At 37.6% G+C, this 19051-nt stretch overlaps 2 protein-coding genes and 1 non-coding gene across 6 annotated transcripts; all 3 read left to right on the top strand.

Moving 5' to 3' along the window:
* Positions 1–116: 116 nt before the first annotated feature.
* LOC111591914 (prominin-like protein) lies at positions 117–12454 on the top strand. 4 transcript variants are annotated; one of them, XM_023303836.2, is made up of 14 exons: positions 117–187; positions 6798–7260; positions 7319–7466; positions 7524–7652; positions 7717–7904; positions 7975–8139; positions 8202–8332; positions 8392–8727; positions 8786–8895; positions 8957–9890; positions 10032–10165; positions 10401–10460; positions 10548–10730; positions 12000–12454. In XM_023303836.2, exons 2-14 carry the CDS (start codon positions 6921–6923, stop codon positions 12109–12111), a joined length of 2970 nt encoding a protein of 989 aa, XP_023159604.2. In that variant the 5' UTR covers positions 117–187; positions 6798–6920; the 3' UTR covers positions 12112–12454. The 4 variants fall into 4 exon arrangements, with proteins under 4 accessions (XP_023159604.2, XP_030079643.1, XP_030079644.1 ...); XM_030223782.1 differs by lacking the exon at positions 117–187 and adding an exon at positions 2848–2990; XM_030223783.1 differs by lacking the exon at positions 10401–10460.
* Positions 6148–6220, top strand: Trnam-cau. The gene has a single exon. It is a non-coding gene; the product is annotated as a tRNA-Met (tRNA).
* A 1450-nt stretch (positions 12455–13904) lies between the features above and the next one.
* Positions 13905–18029, top strand: LOC111591917 (prominin-like protein). Its single transcript, XM_023303839.2, has 11 exons — positions 13905–14555; positions 14606–14750; positions 14815–14943; positions 14994–15181; positions 15290–15454; positions 15510–15640; positions 15859–16191; positions 16247–16356; positions 16481–17522; positions 17580–17707; positions 17765–18029. The coding sequence occupies exons 1-11, from the start codon at positions 14210–14212 to the stop codon at positions 17964–17966; spliced, it is 2919 nt and encodes a 972-aa protein (XP_023159607.2). The 5' UTR covers positions 13905–14209; the 3' UTR covers positions 17967–18029.
* The last annotated feature ends 1022 nt before the right edge of the window (positions 18030–19051 follow it).

Genomic DNA, 19051 nt, shown 5'->3' with positions numbered 1-19051 from the left:
AGTATTGTGACTTGTGAGATATCGATACTTCAGTGATAACGATAGTCGATAAGTTGATATTTCACATATCATCTCTATTGTCTATAGTAGTTGCCGTTGTGTGATACGCGCGTCGAGGCGGACGTTCGACGGCGTCTTCGTTCTTGTGAAAATTTGTGATAATTGACGTTGCTTTAATAAAAAAAAGGTGATTTGTCTAGTGAATTAAATGAAATCTTGAATTAAGCTTACTGTCGTTTTGCATTATAAAATGTGTAAACCAAGTGTTGTGGACTCATGAAGCGAGACCCACCACCAAATTTGTTCTCTGTGTGCTGTGAAAACAAAGAAAAGAATGTTGTGATGGTAGCAGCAGCAGCAGCAGCGGGCGTTGCAATAGATACACACACATTCATACACATGCACATGCTATATGTGCATTTTTGTCTATGTATGAGCATAGTTTATGAAAACACGGTTGCCAATTGAAAAATGTACTTAGAGCAGTCATCTTAATAAAATTTTTAAATTTTCAGTAAAATATTAATATAGATGTAAATTATTCGATTTTATTTGATTTGCTTCGAAATTTTAGTTAATTTTCCGCCACGTGCATTTGCAAAATTTCAAAACATTCCAGCTAAAATCTTTTATGTTCCGTTACATACTTTGTGTATACATACAAACATATATACACAGTTGACCCACGCACAGCTGCAATTCCAATTAGAATACGGGGTCGCAGGCCATTGGAAGCTGCGATGCAGACAAAGAAAGGGCGGGGTACAAGTGCACAAGCATTTATATAAAAGTTTCAATATTCAAATATATACTATAAATGATAAACATGTGTGAAAAACTAACGGTGATTATTTGCATTGATAATCTCTTACCGTATTCCCTATTTTTTAATGGATTTCCAAGTTAATGTCAAGTGTTGTACAACGTTAAAAGACTGCAGTAGCAGTTGCAGTTGTGTCTCGCGTGTTATTGTTGACCAGAAAGTGTTTTTGTATTACAGTGGCAGTGGCAGACCCCCACGCACACATACACACACACATATGCAAACATGAAACATTCTTAGCTTTGTGCATGTCCGTGTGTTTTTTGCTTGACATTAATGACTAATTGGATTTGGTAGTCGCCGTCGACCAAACAGATATGTGTATATGAATGTGTGTGTGCATGTGTAACGCAAAGAAGCTGGGACAAAGGCACATAAAAAAATAACCGTTACTATTATTATTGTCTGATTCAGCTTGTTTATTTCAATTACTCAGGGTGCTGGTGCGAACGAGAGGTCGGGTGTGCTGCCGAGGTGAAGGCGCAATGCGACGTTCTCTTTTATCTCTTTTATTCTGCTTTGTTTCGCAGCGTCAAATCGGAAGCAGCACGACCCAAAAGCAACAAGCAAAAAAATAACCAGTACATATGTACCGTAAAATCTGCTTTAAGAAAAGGTCGAATAATTAAGGAGAGAAAACATAGCAGAAAAGCGCGATAAAAAACAATATTTGAAATTTTAAAATTGCGTGAGTGCTTTTCATACACAGCATTTGCGCAGATACAGATACAGATACATCCCTGACCTGTGTAAAACGCATATACACACATACGTATGCAAACATATGATGTATACGTATATATGCATGTTAATGTCATTACCTATATTCCTATATACATACATACATACATATATATGCAGCCTCTATATAGGTGCTCTAGCTGAGGCCGGAGCTCCAATCAAGTGGCCTATGCGCATGTACTATGTATTTATAGCAAGCGACGCCGGCATAGGCATACACACACACACACACACACACATAAACTTTCATATACATATTCGACTCTGATTTTCGGTAGGTTTGCATGCCAAACGAAGTTTAAAAACAGATCCATTGGCAATAGCGAAAATTGAATACTCTTCTTACTTGTTATGGAAACTTTAGGAGAAATGAGACCATTTTTAATAGAAACTAGTATAAATATAATTTATAATTATTTTTTTTAATTCACTGGGTAGGATGTGAACCCGAGACTTTTTAGCTTGTGTCTCAACTCTTAACTCACTTGAGGGCGACAGTCGTGAAATTTAACTACAATTCCCAACTCTAATGTCAAAAATTTGCACAGTTAACACGCACACACACACACACCCATAAATATACAGACAGCGCCTTTATTTTAAGTGAAAGCGACTTGCACCAAAGAAGTGCAAATCGAACTTATTGAGGTCAACAAAAGTTGTCGTTGCCTGTGCTTTATCTACTTATGCAGTGGGATTATTGCAAGAAACTTGCAAGCAGGTTGCAAGTCGATGGACGGCAGGTTCAAGTTAGAGGAAAATATTATTTAGGTCAATAGAAGTTTTCGTTAGCTTCGCGTTATCTATTTTTTGCAAATCATTGAAGAAGTTGCAAGCAGGTTGTAAGAAGTATACAAGTAGGCTACATAGCATTTCTCTCTCTGGCTCTCTTTAAAGCTCATTATGTCCCCATTAAATCTATTTATATATACAAATAAAAAGAAACCCAAATCTTGAAACTTGAAATATAAAATGGATATTCTCGGATAGCACACGCACAATGAGTAACAGCTAAATAAATGTTATGGGGTATGAAATACCAGGTGCAAATGTTTTTTGTTTTTGTTATTTGTTTATATAAAATATATAAACAAAAACAGAAACAAAATGTATAAAGAAGTGGAAAACTGAGCTGCTGGGCTGGACGGAAACTTCGTCTTGCGCTGTTAGCTAGAAAGAAATCTGGCCGGCTGTCATTTGATGAGCAGATATACAATACATATGTATAAATATATTTGTATATATTTGAAGAACCGGTATAGTCGTTGGCCAAGGGAAACTGGTTTACCGGCCATCTGACTCACCAGCTGAAGCCGCGATAGCAAACACCAAATTTTCGCTGGCTAATCAAAAGCTGACACAAAGAATCATTTTCAATTGAAATTAAGTGCGAGCGTGAGAGCGAGACAGACAGCAAACAATGAACGTGAGTACATGAATACAAATACAATTATGCTTGATAAAGTGAGAGAGCGAGAGAGAGGCAGCAAGCCAGAGTAGAGCGAGATGAGAAACAGACAGGAAGTATCAGTTACACTGGCTGGAAAAGCAGACTAAGCCATGGATTTCAATCGTGGCTATGCATATTTGCTTATTATATCCTAGCACTGTATAACACGGGGTATCATGTTTTGCGCATTAAATATGTAAAGCTCTTCCATAATGTGTGTATGTATATAGAGATTTGATATTTAAAGCAAGAGTTAGAATTTTGTTGAATAATTATTAATAGATCGTGTTATTGTTTTGAACCACTAACTAGCTCAACAGAACGTCTCATTCATATGAACCAGTGAGTAGAGCGTATCGTTCATATGAGCCGCTGAAACGGTCCACAGAAGAACTGAGTAAAGATAATCTTTATTTGATGAACTCTTTAGCTCTTTGAGTGCTAAATATGTTCACAAGTTCATGTAAATAATTCTTTCTGGTCTGATGACTAAATAAGTTAATTTTATTATTTCACATTAACCCGTCTTTTGGTTAGTATTTTAAGAGTCATATGCGGGAAATTTCATTGCATTGCACTGAAAAAATCTGCGTTTAACTTCTTTTAAATGTATATAAATATTTCAACCCAAGGCCAATGCGCTGATATGAAATTTCTCACTTAATGTGGTTTTTGTTTTGCTTCTGGTAAACAATCCCAACAGGCAGTTATTCAATTTGAAAATGAGTTTCTTAGGAATTAGGTATTTACGCTAATAAACTATGCGTCTGCTTCGCTCGTAAAAGCTTCTAAATAAAATATGTATATAGTTTTGAGATTATATGTACATATATACTTGTCATTATCGTCGTTCACCCAATGGGTTATCTCTAAGTTTTTGCTTTGCGTCTATTGCTGCAGTTCGACATCTCTATAATTAAATAAATACTCAGCAAAAGTGTGTACAAACACTTTCCTTGAAATCAGGTGGTATACTTATAAGTACTTGGAGGAGTATTGCTTAAGCGAAAGGTAAAAACCTGTTAGACTTCGAACTGCTAGATAAACTGACTCGTTTTCAAGAAGTGGGTCGTTCGGCAATTCGCTTTACTTTTCTGTCTGTTTGTTGCCCAAAAAACTGAGAAATTGACTCAACATATATAGAGAACTGATTGACTAACTACTTTATCAGTGGATTTATCCGCTAATTACTTGTATACATTTGTTTTTTGTGATTAAAAACATTTTTGTTAAATAAACTTCAAACATATTTATATAAAAGAAAACATCTTGGAAATTTCCAAGGTAGTAAAGCCTACGCAAATTATAAATCATATGCTCAACTATAGCTCTACTATGCGATTCTCATAACATGAAGTAAGCTCGATAACTACTGCATCTGAGCAGCAGGAAATGAAGTTAAGACCAGCAACAGAATGGATAGTATGCTGAGAAGCTGTCTGAGCAGAGACAGAAGAAGGCGGAGCAGAAGTAGATAAACCACTTGGAGAATGAGGGTCAAGTGAAGAGGTAAAAGAAGTCGGAAGATGAGCGACTTGGGAATCAAATGACTTAATGTCGATGACATTTAGTGAAGGATATGTAAAAGCTACGATTATATCTGTGTTGCAAGTACTTAAGAGAAAAGCAGCATATGGAAGAGCTGTAAAAAAGGGAAACGAGAACGTTTATATTGGTATTTATTTAATAAAAAACTTGCAGCTACAGCATCTCGAAAAGTTTGTCCTCCAGATAAATTAAATTTCTTAAGCATGAAATTGATTAAAACATTTTACACATTTGTCTTAAATTATTAATTGTGAATGTTAAAATGAACACAAAAGTAACATAACACTTAACAGAGAGTTATTTTTGTTCAATGTAAATCTGACAGAGTTATGGCTGTTGCAGAAGCAGCCCCGAAAATCGAGGCTCCGCCAGCTGCTGCCAAGTGCGCATGTGCTTATTATTAACGGTTCTGCAAATGATGCTGTTTTGTTTTGTTTCGTTTTGATGTTGGGCGAAGCAGAAATCGTTTATGTTGTGCGTTTGATAATAGCTTTGACCTCCGCCCCTTTGACCCCGACCAAGCAGCAACAGCAACACAGCAGCAGTCGGAGCAATTGCTATGCGATTCCAGCTTTTTATTTTCAGCTTATGTCAAGGCCGTTCGAATGCTGAGTGCTGAGCTCGGCTCGCTGAGTAGGCGTGGGTATACAGAATTTTGCTGAGCAGAGCAGAGCAGCCGAAATAAATACATACGAAATATGTAGTTATAGACAGATATTCAGGTATATGTATATGGATGTCTGACGAATGGCTAACCTTAACTTGAATATAAGCCCCGATAAAAGATACTTTTTTCTCAAACCATCCTCGTTACGATACTCAGCTAGTTTACAAGCCATTTACGGCGTGTTAGACACGTCAATTAACTAGCTGTTAACTAATGCGACACTTGAAGTAATGCGAAAACTGCCAAGTGGAGCATCGACGATTGCAAAAAGCAAACAGTAGTAAAAAGTGCACATAAAAAATACACAGACTAAAGATAAGGCTCTAAAAAAGTATGCATGTGTGTGTGCGACACGACAGGCCAAGGAAAAGCCGTTAAAGCACACGAACGACCCTCAGTGGTTCAAGAATGGTGAACCACAAACCCAGCAACGAGCAAACAGCAACCTGCACCACCTTCTCGGTTTCACTTGGTTTGCTCTTCCTTCCCTTCCTTTTTGTCCACTGTCCATTCAGTTAGACATTCGATACAGCAAGCAGTTCAGTTCATGGGGTTCATTCAACTTTCAGCCTTTCCTTTTCTCTATGCACGCACATATCAAGAAAGCAGCGAGACAAACGCACTTGCTCACTCAGTACTTAGTTGTTTTTTTATTACGCTTTGATAAAGCTACCCAATTGATAAAAACAAGAAGGGAAAACCCAGATTCGTTTATTTCACAATTTATATACGCACAAAGCAAAAATTTTTGTTAATAGGCCAATTTTCATTTTATTATTGTTTACATTTATTTATTTATTTATTCTTTTTATTATTATTATTTCTGTTGAAATTCTGATTCAGAATATTCTATGTGAATTACCTAAGCAGAACAAGCAGTCACAGTACAATTGCACGTTTGGCGCTGCTCAGAACATCGCCTCGGTGGCGCAGTAGGCAGCGCGTAAGTCTCATAATCTTAAGGTCGTGAGTTCGAGCCTCACCCGGGGCATGTAATTTTTTGTTTTCTTTTTTAAATTTTATATTTGAGTATTTTCTTAAGCAGTCATCCTTTAGGCTGTTCAGAGTGGGTTCGCATCTCATCCGTGTCGTATTATTATAAATAAATTTTTTATGTAGTATAATCTTTTTGTGCAACTTTTATTTTATTTTAAAAATATTCCGTGCATCTTGCAACATTTTGCTTGCAAGTTTTGCACAAACTAAGTAACAAAGTTGCTTGTAAATATTGTGGCACTGCCCTGCTGCTGATTGCCATGCGCTTCATTTTTTATTGGCTTTAATTGATGTCAAGTAAGGGGGAATGCTCGTCATAGAGAGAAAGACGAGAGGATAGCATTTGAGCATTTGTGCTCGCCTTGCCTTAAGCAATAGGAATGCCACATTTTTGCGACACACCCACAGCGCGAATGATATATATGCATTCGTATTTTACTGCCCTGCCACGCATTAAGATACACATAAATAAGGTCAAGACATGCTAAAATCGTATTAGGGAGTGTGTGTGGCACCATTCTGAAAGACGTTTATTTTAATCGTTCATATTCATTTATTTTCTCTGCCTGCAGTTGTCGCGCTGACGCATGAAATGGATGGCAAGTGGAACAACCAAAGCAGGAGCCAAGTGTGTTAGGAGCAGCATTTAAGCAACATTTTTAGTGTAGACACGAATACGCACGGACGGCTCCAGCATGGCCAAAGCTCCAGCTCCAGTCGAACAGCAGATGCTCAAATCCCAGAAGCAAATTACATTGGCAATATGCAGTCTAACCCTGATCATGTTTGGCTTCGCCTTCAGCCCCACTCATGCAGCTGGCGAGGAAGTCGATGCGAAAGGGCCGTGGCATGTAGCTACAACCCACGAGAAGAGTGGACAGCTACACTTTGCCACGGCTGAGTTCTCCGAATACAAATCAAAGGCCAACTATACCAAAGATCCGAAATACTCAACAAAAGCAATGGATCCCGTTTACAATTTCACACGCTACTTGTTCGGTATTATCTTGCCGGATGAGGCCGCAGTGCCGCCTGGTGAGTAATGAAGTCAAATCTATAAAGATAACAATTCATAACAGATGTTTCTGTCTAGGCTACATTGTTATCAAGGGCGAAAATACCTTGGCCCTGGGACCGAAGGTGGAAGACATTGATTGGCGAGAGCTTTTTATGCAATACTGGATAGTGATCATTGGTGTTGCGATTCTGGCTTTTCTAGCTGCCATTATGCCCATCATTTCGTATGTAGACAGGACACATAAAAGTGTATTATATTGACCTATTTCTATACATTTCAGGGTATGCTATTGCTGCTTCTGCTGCTGTCGACGCTGCAAGGAGGGTTGCCCGCCTTGCGACAGTCAGAAGGATGCGCGCAAACGCTGCTGTTGTGGACTGTTGCTGCTACTGCTCATCATTGGAATACTGTAAAGCTAATCTTGATTTATCTATTGGCAAGTTTATAAAATAAACTTCTATATATTATTTCAGCTTTGGCGTCATTATAGCTTTTGCCACAAATCGATTGCTCGATCGCGGCTTAGAGGAAACAACAAATACCATGCGCCGCGGCAGCCAGGATACCAGCACCTATCTCAAGGATGTATCGGATCACATCAATCATTTGCTTGTAAATAACTATGGAGAGATGGATAAGCATCTAACCGAAATGCTAACAAGTAAGAAACAGTCTATTAAAATATGAATGTATGAATGAACAAATTAACTTATTTATTAATTTATTTTCAGATGCTCACACTCACATATTCCTGGATCTAATGGATGCCTCTGAAGCGAATGCTGTTTACGATCTAAAGCGCATATTGGAGAACATGGAAGAGGCACATAAGTTGATACAAGAAGTGGATAAACTGGAGAAGGATTTGCGTTTCTATGGCACACAGCTAAGAGATGGTAGCTGCTACTTATTTTAAAAGTTTATTTATAAATTAAACGATATATTGATTTCGTTTTAGGTCTGCGTGGCGTAAAGCGTGATGTCAACTACGCCTGCGCCGTGCTCTGTGGCAATCGGGAGTGTCTGCACTTCTTGAAAAAGACAGAGATTGAATTTCTTGATAGCTCAAAGTGTTTGCACTATGAACAGGTAATAAATGCATATTTTAAAAAAAGATTTAATACTAATTAAATCCTTAATTCATGCAGCTACCAGACACTTCCCACTATTCGAAGGCCATGGAATTCATAATTGCTAAAAATAGTGGCAAAACGGCCAAAGAAGTTATAGATCGTTTGCAGCATGTGGGCAAGCGAATTAAGGCTGGCATTGATCCACTTATACCACCGATTATTCGAGACATAAATAATGGACAGGAACAGTTCCGCAACCAGGCAACGAACGTACGCAACATAATCGATTCGGCTTTGGGCAGTATACACTCAAATACTGTGGAGGTAACCAAGACATTCGATGATGTCTACGATACATATGGCGCCGATCGCAGCATTATTAATGTGATTGTTTGCTTTGTGCTATTGATTGTAAGTGCGACGACAGACCTGGTTTATATATCAATACTCATCTGATATTCTATTACAGATTCTCCTATTTCTGATTATTGCTCTTGTATGTGGCTGCTGTGGACGTCGTCGGCGTGGCTATCGCGATGACTGCTGCAGCAAGGGCACAGGCGCCTCTTGTCTGCTACTGTGAGTGCTTAAAATATATGACATACTAATCAATATTAATCAATACATTTTTGTTTTGCAGGGCCATGTTATTAATATTCTGCGTGTTCTCTGTTATCGTTATGGTTGGCTTGATTTACTTCGTCTTAGGCGTCGTTAGCTATCAGGGCGCCTGTGCTCCGCTTAGAGATCAAGAATCGAATGCCTTGTTCCGTCAGCTTAACTCAATTATAGATCTCAATCGTAGTTTGCCAAAGAGCGAGCATAAGTCGACTAAGCCCCTACGCATTTCGAATGTCATCAAAGCCTGTCAGGCTGATCACTCCATATTCAAACTTCTGCAGGATAACGATTTATATGACATTGATAATCTAGTACGCGTGAAAGTGATCAGCGAAACGCCTAAAGTACCAGTTTTGTTGGCCAATTTAGATAATTTCACAATACTTACTGACAAGGAAAAACGAGATCTCGAGCTGCTGCGTAACAGCAATCTATCCAGCTATCATAGCAAGATGTTTACAGAGTTCATGTGCAATCAGTTAACACCTGTCGATTTGCCCACAATTGCCAATCAGCTGAAGGAGTTCCGCAACAGCCTTTGGACTCAGTGGGGCATTTATGATTGGGCCAGCACCTCGCTCTACAACGAGGCCTACAACCTGCAAAGATATCACGACGAATTTGTTGAGAAAATCAAAACAATAATTAGTAAAATGACCGAGAAGCTATTAAAGATTGACGAATTGATATTATATAAGGGAAATGCATTTGGCGACTCAATAAAACTACTTCACGAATCAACGGAACGCTCAGAGGTATTCCTCAGAGATCATGGCCAAGAATATGTCAGTGGACTGCGCGAAAATCTCACTAGCTATATTAAGGAACAGGTCGTACACTATATGGAAATGGTCGTAGAGAAGTCCCATGGAAATGTCGGCAAATGCGCACCCCTGGCTAAGGTTTATAATCGAAGTGTGGACTTGATATGTCATCGTCTAGTCGATCCAATGGTGAGTCAATTAATTTCAGATAATATAGAAATATAAAAATTTATGTTAAACAAATTAATTTTTATATTCTACTATATTTTGCTATCTGAATCTTTGAATATTGACTCAGTATCTAAATTGTAATCTTAATTCTTATTTCAGAATGGCTTCTGGGTGGGCGTGTTGCTGTGTGCCGTGCTCTTCCTGCCCGTACTCTTTGTGGCTCATCGTTTGCTGTGCCTGTACAAGAAGATTGATCCGTATTCGGCGCCACCCGTTGCCGTAGTCGAGGGCGGGTAAGTGGCGTAAATTATCCTTGCTATGTTTAGACCTATTCGCATGTTTTGTCGTTGGGCAAATGAGAGACAAATTTTGTTACGCTCGTTTCGCTTAGCCTTAACATAATCGAAATCACATTTGTGTTTGTTTGCACGCTCTAATTGGATATCGTTAACAATCTACTTCCACTCTCATTTCATTGCTAATAAATGCTATGCTATGCCATGCCACACACAAATTGCACTATCGCAGCAGTGACTATCTGTATGATGCCTATAGCGAGCGCGATCGCGAACATGTGCCACTGGCCAAGTAAGAGAATTAAGCAGAAGCAGCAGCTCTACAGTCAACACTCACTTCATGCTCTCTTCTGCTGCTCCTTTTTGTCTTTGTTTTCAGTGTGCCAAAGAAGCGACGCAAGGCCTACGATCGAAGACGCGAACAGCAGGAATACTATGAGGATGCCTCGCCGAGTGTGTCGCGTGGGGCACGCGCAAATGGCGGCGGTGGTGGCGGCGGTGTTGGTGCTGATGGTGGAGCTGCTGGCAGCAGCAATATGCGCTATAACGATGTGGCACCCACGTAAGTCAATCAGACAAAAAGCAAAACACAAACAACAACAACAAGCGCTGCCTCCCCGTGGAATATTTAGAAACAAAGATACAAAGATACAAATTTGCATAGATACAGAGACATAAAGATACATAGCTACCAGATGGCTTCATTAACACACATATTAACTGCATTTATATTGTGCCCAAACATATTTCTACATATTTATATTATTTCAATGGCGGCCAAAATTTAATTGCCACTTTTTGATTTCATTTTATTTAGCGCTAAAGTTGTGGCCCTTGATACAAGGCCCAAAGCACTGGCGACAGATGGTTTCTTTTAGGCATGACTCGAATTGCAAATGGTTTGGTTTCTGTATATAGTATATATTTTTTGCTTATATAACTGCCCACAACATGCAATATGTATGTGTGTGTGTGAGTGTGTTTGAATGTGTGTGTGTGTACAGCCGTTGTTTGCAATTCATATACATATGTCATTTGTTATATATACAGTATAGCCTATCTAATCCCAACAAGAATTAGCTAAAGTTCATGTTCTTGAATAAATCATTCCATAGAATGCAAATAAATAATGCATAAAAAATTTGGAAAATATAAAAGAAAGTATAAACATATAATTAATAAAATATTAATACAAAAAAAAGCAAATGTTTAATAAATACTTAATAATAAATAATAAAAAATAATTATAAAATGATAAATAATAGACTATACTTATATAATAAAAAAATAAAAGTAAAAAAAATAAAAATAAATAATAAATAGACACAATAAATTGATATAATTAATAATTATAAAAAATAAGTAATTAGATTTTTTTAATTTCAATTTTTTGTTATATTATTCTTCTCTTCTTAAGTTTTGATATTAATATTTTTATACAAATATTTTCTAAAAGTAAATTAAAAATTGAAATGTTTTAGACCGTGATAGAGAAGCTTTACTGTATATGTGTTTATGTATCCATGGCCAGTCTGATGAACATTAACTGGAACACCTCTCATTCGCTTCATATCCAAACTCATTTCATAATTTGCTGCCTAGTAAATATATATATATATATATATATATATATATATATATATATATATATCTGACTCCATTGCCCAACTTCGAATGCAACTAACTGCTGCGACTACTGCTGCTGTTAAACCTAAACTAAACCGAGCTCTTAATGCAGTTGTTGTTTCTTGTTTCTTTCGTTACTTTTTTGTGTGGTGCCCACATTAGAGTGATTCGATCTTTAACCTATTCTGAATTCTTTGCTCCATAGACACTGGGACCACGAACCGCCGCGCTATCACAATCCGCCCGTGGCGCCACCATCATCCGAATACGAGCGACCACCGCCGTATTATTATCCGGGTGCCTCCGATCAGGATTAGATACCGGATGGATTCATTCAAGAACTTTGTTGGGATGGCTTTAATTGACGTGGAATGGATTGGATTCGATGGCATGGATGACGCATGAATTTCATTTTGACAACAAAAACAAGAACCCAATTTTACTGAGACTGTAATTTTAGTTGAAACGTTAGTTTTTTATTTAGAGTTATGTAATTTGTAGCATCACATGTGAGTTAATATCTTATATATATGTTATATATATATACGTGCGTTTCTTTCGAACTGTATCAGACGAACTGCCAGCGCACGGGATGTGAGTTGTAGGTGGCGCGGAATATAGTAAAGATTAGATTATAAGCACAGATCGAGACAAACTTAATTCACATACATATATATTCACATATATATATATATATATATATATATATATATATATATATATATATATATATATATATATATATATATATATATATATATATATATATATATATATATATATATATATATATATATATATATATATTGTTTAAAATTTTACACATTGAAAATGTTGCCAAAAGAAAAGCGAGCGTGAAAAGTTTGATGAAATAAAAGCAATGCATTGGGTTGATAGGTGGCGATTGATGAATATGCACAGCTAAAGCATTTAATAAGTTTAATGTTTAAAACAAAACAACAACAAGAAGACCATAAATATCCCAACAGAACTTAAAAGAGAATAACTGAAATTTCTCTCACAGCTTTGAGCAAGGAAAATCTTCCTTGAAAGTATCTCATAAATTGCACAATATAATCAATATACAAGCAAATCGAAAAGAAAACAAAAAACCAATGTTATGCAACAGCCAGCTATATATATATGTATGTATATATATATACATATATACGGTTAGTGTATATTTAAAATCAAAAAACTGCCATTTTAAGTTAGTTTAACAGATCAAAGCTGAGCTGGCAAAAGCTGAGCACGAAACACATCAAATGCTCTCAGCTCAAATTTTTTCTCAATGCATTTGAATTACGAGTGTTTAAAACTTATATACCCGACTTCCTTAAGACCCAAAAATGAAAAAACCGAACCTTTATATAATATGTACGTATTTTGAATTGTCGTGTAGTTGACTAAGCAAACGTTTCAACTCAACATAAAACTAAAATGTTTTTAATTATTAATCAAATTCGGGGCAAACTGCAAGTAGCCAAAATAATACAAATTATAATAATAATATAAAAAAAAAAAAATTATACGATAAAATTGCACACACATAAGCATACACACACACATACACGTATTAAATATGTATTTTAGTTAAGCAAAAAAGGAAAGAAGTAAAGCCAAGAAGTATTTATGAATGTATGTAATTTTCTCTTTCTATTATTTACGTACATCTCATGAATTTCTCTGCCTATGTCATTTTTTAGTGTTTTACAATAAGCCAATAGTATGGAATCAAAGTTTTAAATGCTACAAGAATAATAAAAAAAAAAAACAATTACTGTGAAAATATAAATAAAAATATAAATTATATAAATATTGTCTCTTCGATTATCTTTGCCTAAATCATGACAGAAAATGCTACACGTTTATAGTTAGTGCTATATCTGGTAAGTCGCATACATGTAAATTTTTTTATAATTATAAGTGAAGAACCTTCTGCAAACAGAAGAAACTTGCTTGAGAGTTAATCTATGTCTACAGAGCTTTGCCATTAATGACTTCTTGATAGATTGATGACTGAGGCAGTTGAAAAGATCTGAAGCATACTTCCAGGGGCAGCACAAATTGAAATATCCAGTAGCTTAGGTGTATGAACTTTGATTTGCAAGTCATATACCTTTTTATACTCATACAGATCAACACTACAACTTTTATTCCAAGGGAAACCCGTTTTTATCAATTATTTGCCAGAACTTTGATCCATTGCGTAAACTGTGTCATTTCCTAGTTCTTCCTTCAATTTAAGGCGCAGATCTTTTTTGGTGAAATTTTCATATATTAAAATCTTTAATTTAGATATCCGCGTGTCCGTAAGTATATATGAAAGGTGTATGAAAAAGTGCGCATGGAATCCCTGCTAAGCTGAGTTAAGGTCGTGGCAACAAAAGCAACTATTCTAAAATTAGCTACATTATGACACACGACACTATTCATCTATCTAAACACTTGAATCCCTACAAGACGAGACGAGTGAAGAGAAAATCTGGGGCAAAATGTGGACTCAGTGCTATATTTATGTTAGCCTTGATCACGACAATGGCACCGACTCGGGCACAACAGATAGACTGGGACGAAGATTTTCCCAGCACCCACGTGACCTTGGTCCAATCACACTTCCCCAATACCATCTATTCCAATTATGAATCGGATATTCCGTATACCACAGAGAGGATCTATTCAAATCCGATCACAAACACGCTGGATGACGTAAGTCAATTTCTGAATGATTTCACAGCTTCCGATAGGTCAATACCGCCTGGTAAGTAAATGAACACATTTTACACTTTATATATTATTCATTTATTTTAGGCTACATTGTGATCAATGGCGACTCACTGGCCTTGGGGCCAAAGGTGGAGCAAAATCAGTGGAAGGATCTTCTGGCTGAATATTGGCTTTTGCTGCTTTGGGTGATATTTCTAGTAGCACTCATCATACTCATGCCCTGCATAGGGTGAGTATTCATATAAATAGAAATCGATAAATATATATATTTATATTATATATTGTCCTGACAGCGTTTGCTATTTCTGCTTCTGTTGTTGGCGACGTTGTGCACCGGGTTGCCCCACTTGCGATATCAAACCAGATAGTCGTATGAGAATCGGCTGTGGCATTTTCCTCGCTCTACTGCTATTAGGACTCTTGTAAGTCTACTTACTCCTAATAGTCCCGACTAACGTTTCTTGTTTCCCAGCATTTGTCTGCTGTTTGCTTTTTTTGCAAACAATTCTATGGAACGTGGCTTCGAGTATACGCAGCAGACCATGCAACGCGGCAGCGACGATACTTGTCGCTTTCTACAGGATTGTGGGCAACACCTTCAACATTTACTCGTCAAGAACTATCAAGAGTTGCAAACAAATATTAATGATGTCTTAAAGAGTAAGAGACACACCGAAAAAGTCTTGCGTTCTATGGACTCGAAAATCTAAAGTCTACAAAGAGCACATCTGTTTGCCTCTCTCATTCTCTTTTTCTGATGCTTCCCAGATGCTGACACGCACATCTTACTGGATCTAATGGATACCTCTCAGGCCAATGCATTGTTCGACTTAGAGCGCATCTTTACCAATATGAAAAAGGCTCTGGCCGATTTCAAGATTGTCAAAAAGTTGCAGGACGAACTGCTTTTCTATGGCGCCCAGCTGCGAGATGGTAAATTATATATATTTATATCTATGGATATATACCTGACATATTTCCATGATAGGTATTCGCGGTGTTAAGCGTGAAATCACTCACGCCACTACAACTCTCTGTGGCAGTCGCACTTGCTTGCAGTTTTTGAAAACAACGGAAATCGAGATGCTGGACACGTCGAACTGTCTGCACTTTGATGACGTGAGTTAAAATGTATTGAACAAATCAGTAATTAGGATACTTTGGCTTGATGCCTAGTAGATGAAATCTTGGCCAGCACAAAATCTGGTTGGGTTCCAGCGTCCTTCGATATCACATTTAGTTAAAATAGATATAGATAATTTTTCCCTGCCGAGGGGCTGCTGCACTCTTCTGAAATTTGAAGAGCTTCATGCTTACAATAACCTCCTCTCTCACAGCTGCCGAATGTGGACGACTATGTGATTGCAGCAGAAGAAATAGCTAATAACACGCTCGAAATCATCAACAATGCTCTCAAGAGAATCGAACCTTTAGGAGAAGCAATCAAGGCAGCCATTGAGCCTATCGTGCCGCCTATATTGACCGATCTGCAGGCTGGAGAAATGCTATTCAAGGATGAGATGAACTTCATGGTTAAATCAATTGATGCGGTCATCAACAGCATACATTTCAGTACTCTAAGATCGACCAAGTCTCTCGAAGATGTCAACGACAAATTTGGCTCCATACGCAATATCGTTAATGCCATTGTGCTCGCGATCCTGACGATCGTAAGGCAGCTAGGGTAAGAAACTGGTGCTGCTATATTTACCTATTCCATTACAGATTGTTGCTGTGCTCCTGGTTGCCTTGTTCTTCGGATTCTGTACGCCTGTACGGATGTCTGATAAAGATAGAATCTGTAGCAAAAGATCGGGTGCTGTGTGCCTCTTATTGTAAGTAAATCTTAACATCATTTTAGATATAAATGACCTTCGTGAGTCTAACTAGCCGGGTCACGATTCAAGTTATTCGCAGCCTTGTTCACTTCTATCATCTCTGTTTAATCCTTACCTTCAGTGCCATTGCTCTGATATTCTCTGTATTCTGGCTTACTGCGCTGGTTGGTCTGTTTTACTATATCTTCGGCACGGTGACCTATCAAGGAGTCTGTGCTCCGTTACGCGATCGAGAAAACAATTCCCTATTCAGTCAAATAGATCCGGAAATTGATCTCAACAAATTCTTGTCGGAACACGTGATTCAAATGAATGTCGAAAAGGCTGAAGATTGGGAAGCACATAGGAAAATGGTAATAGAAACGGAAAGGGCCAAAATGAGGAGCGGTGGGAATGTGAAAGTGAAAAGGCAAACTGTGCCACTTCGAATGTCGACAGCAATCAAGGCATGCGAGGCCGATGAGTCCATCTTCGAACTGATGCACCAATACAACATTTATGATATAGATGAGCTGAGTCGACTGCAGATTCTGCAGGAGCACAAACTGCCGAATGGAACAATTTTCGACGCGAATATCACAGAATTTGTGATGCTAACGAATGACGAACAGACGAAGTTGACAGAGATACAATACAGCAATTTAACCGATTATCATAGTTCGATCTTTATACAATTTCTGTGTGATAAAATGACGCCCGTTCCATTGCCCAAAGTCATCCAAGAGATCAAACAGCTAGAAGAGAGTCTAAAAAGTGAATGGGGTCGTTATGATCTAGCTAAAGTCGCCTTGGCCAATGCGGCTAACAATCTGGAGAGATATCATTATCAACTCGTCGACAAGATCAAATCCACTATGAACGAAATTAAGCAGAAACTGAAGCAAATTGATAACCTAATACTCTACGAAGGCTTACCATTTGGCGAATCATTGCAAACTTTAGCCACATCCATAAAGAACTCACAAGAATTCATTAGAACTAATGCTGAGAACTATGTCGCATATCTGCGTACAAATCTGACAACATTTGTTGACACCGAAGCTTCCGACTATACAGACATGGTTTTGACCAAGGGCCATAATGAAGTCGGCAAATGCAGGCCGCTTGCCTATATTTATTACAAAGGCGTCGACTTGATTTGCCGTCGTCTTGTGTATCCCTTGGTGAGTGTTAGGAGAACAGTCTGAAATATTTCTTCATTTATATTTTGCGCTTTTTAGAATGGCTTCTGGGTGGGCTTGCTGCTCGCTGCTATGCTGCTGTTGCCCATTCTTTATGTGGCCCATCGATTGATCTGCCTATACAACAAGATCTATCCGTTAACAATGTTTCTGGGACCACCCATTGTGTAAGTCTCCTCTCAGCTACTTCTAGGCTTAGCATTTAAGTCAAACTTTATTCACAGGTGTCGAGCCTGCGGTGGAGTCTCAGCTTTAGATGCTGGTGCGAATAACCCGGAGCTGATCTGCGTCGTAGGCAATGAAATGGTTGAAAATATCGATGAATCTAAAGATACAACAGTGGAGATTGCAACTGAGCCATCGTCTTCTTCGATGACCTTATGCAACAGCAGCAGCAGCACCAGCAGCAAGCACAAACAAGAATAGACCCGAACCACATTCACTCTACAGCGAAGGCAAATTACACCGATTAGCACTCAGTCTACCGTAGATCCATCTTAAACTGTGATTTTTAATTTTAATAATAAAATTAATTTTTGCATAGCTTAAACAGTTGTGAAAATTAATTATATAGAAGCGACTCAGATTTTGGGAATAGTTTTTTTGACTAGATGATTAAGTTGGAGTATTCAGAAAACCTATTTATAGATCTAAGGTTGTTCAAGTGTCTGTTAAGCAGCTTATGAAATGTGGGAATATCTCTAGTCTAAATAAATTATTTGTTCTCGAGCCATGACCAAAATTTAGAATGAGAAAATCGATATTTATCGATATTATAGACTAAGCAGCTGATTCCCCTTCCACACTACATAAGCTAGAAGAATCAATATACAAACGTTTCGAGCTTCTGGCCGATTCATATATTGCAGTAGAGATCATCACATCCATTATGATCATTGTGCCATAAATCGTGGGATCGTCTTTTTCGTACTATGACCCTGTATATATATTTCATTTCTCGACTTGGTTGTCTGCACAAAAAGCTCTTGATTTCATTAGAACATATCCGGTAGCAGACATAAAATGCGCCGCGTCATGCCTTTGGCTTCTCATCAATCATATTATAATTAAAGCGTGCACCATATCTAATCTGACAAGAGGTTGCGAACAAACCCAACAAAAAAACAAAAAATGTAAATAAAAACCGACTACCGGGTGAGCCAGCCGCCAACTGACAGTTCAGACTCAACGAAAGCGACTTTATTGTGAGGCAGCGCAACAATGCAAGGAAGCTAAAGCTATAGAAAGAGCAGACAATTAAGTCGAATTGTTAATACACTTCAAAATGAATAATAAAATTTGTGATATTGAAAACTATAAGAAAAGTTGCTAAAAGTTAAGGATTTATTTGTTTATATATTTTCAAGCTGAACTAAAAACTAAAAAATAAATAAAATGTGTAATACAATTTTTATAGATAATATTTAAAATGAACAACAAAAACTTCAACATAGTCTAAGCTGCCTTTGGTTAGCAACGAAAAGTGAAAACTGTCCAACATATGATTTTCA

Source organism: Drosophila hydei, unplaced genomic scaffold (assembly GCF_003285905.1).
Source record: "Drosophila hydei strain 15085-1641.00,03,60 unplaced genomic scaffold, DhydRS2 tig00000283-arrow-arrow-pilon, whole genome shotgun sequence".
Taxonomy (NCBI): Eukaryota; Metazoa; Arthropoda; class Insecta; order Diptera; family Drosophilidae; genus Drosophila; species Drosophila hydei.
This window is presented reverse-complemented; position numbering and strand designations above follow the sequence as displayed.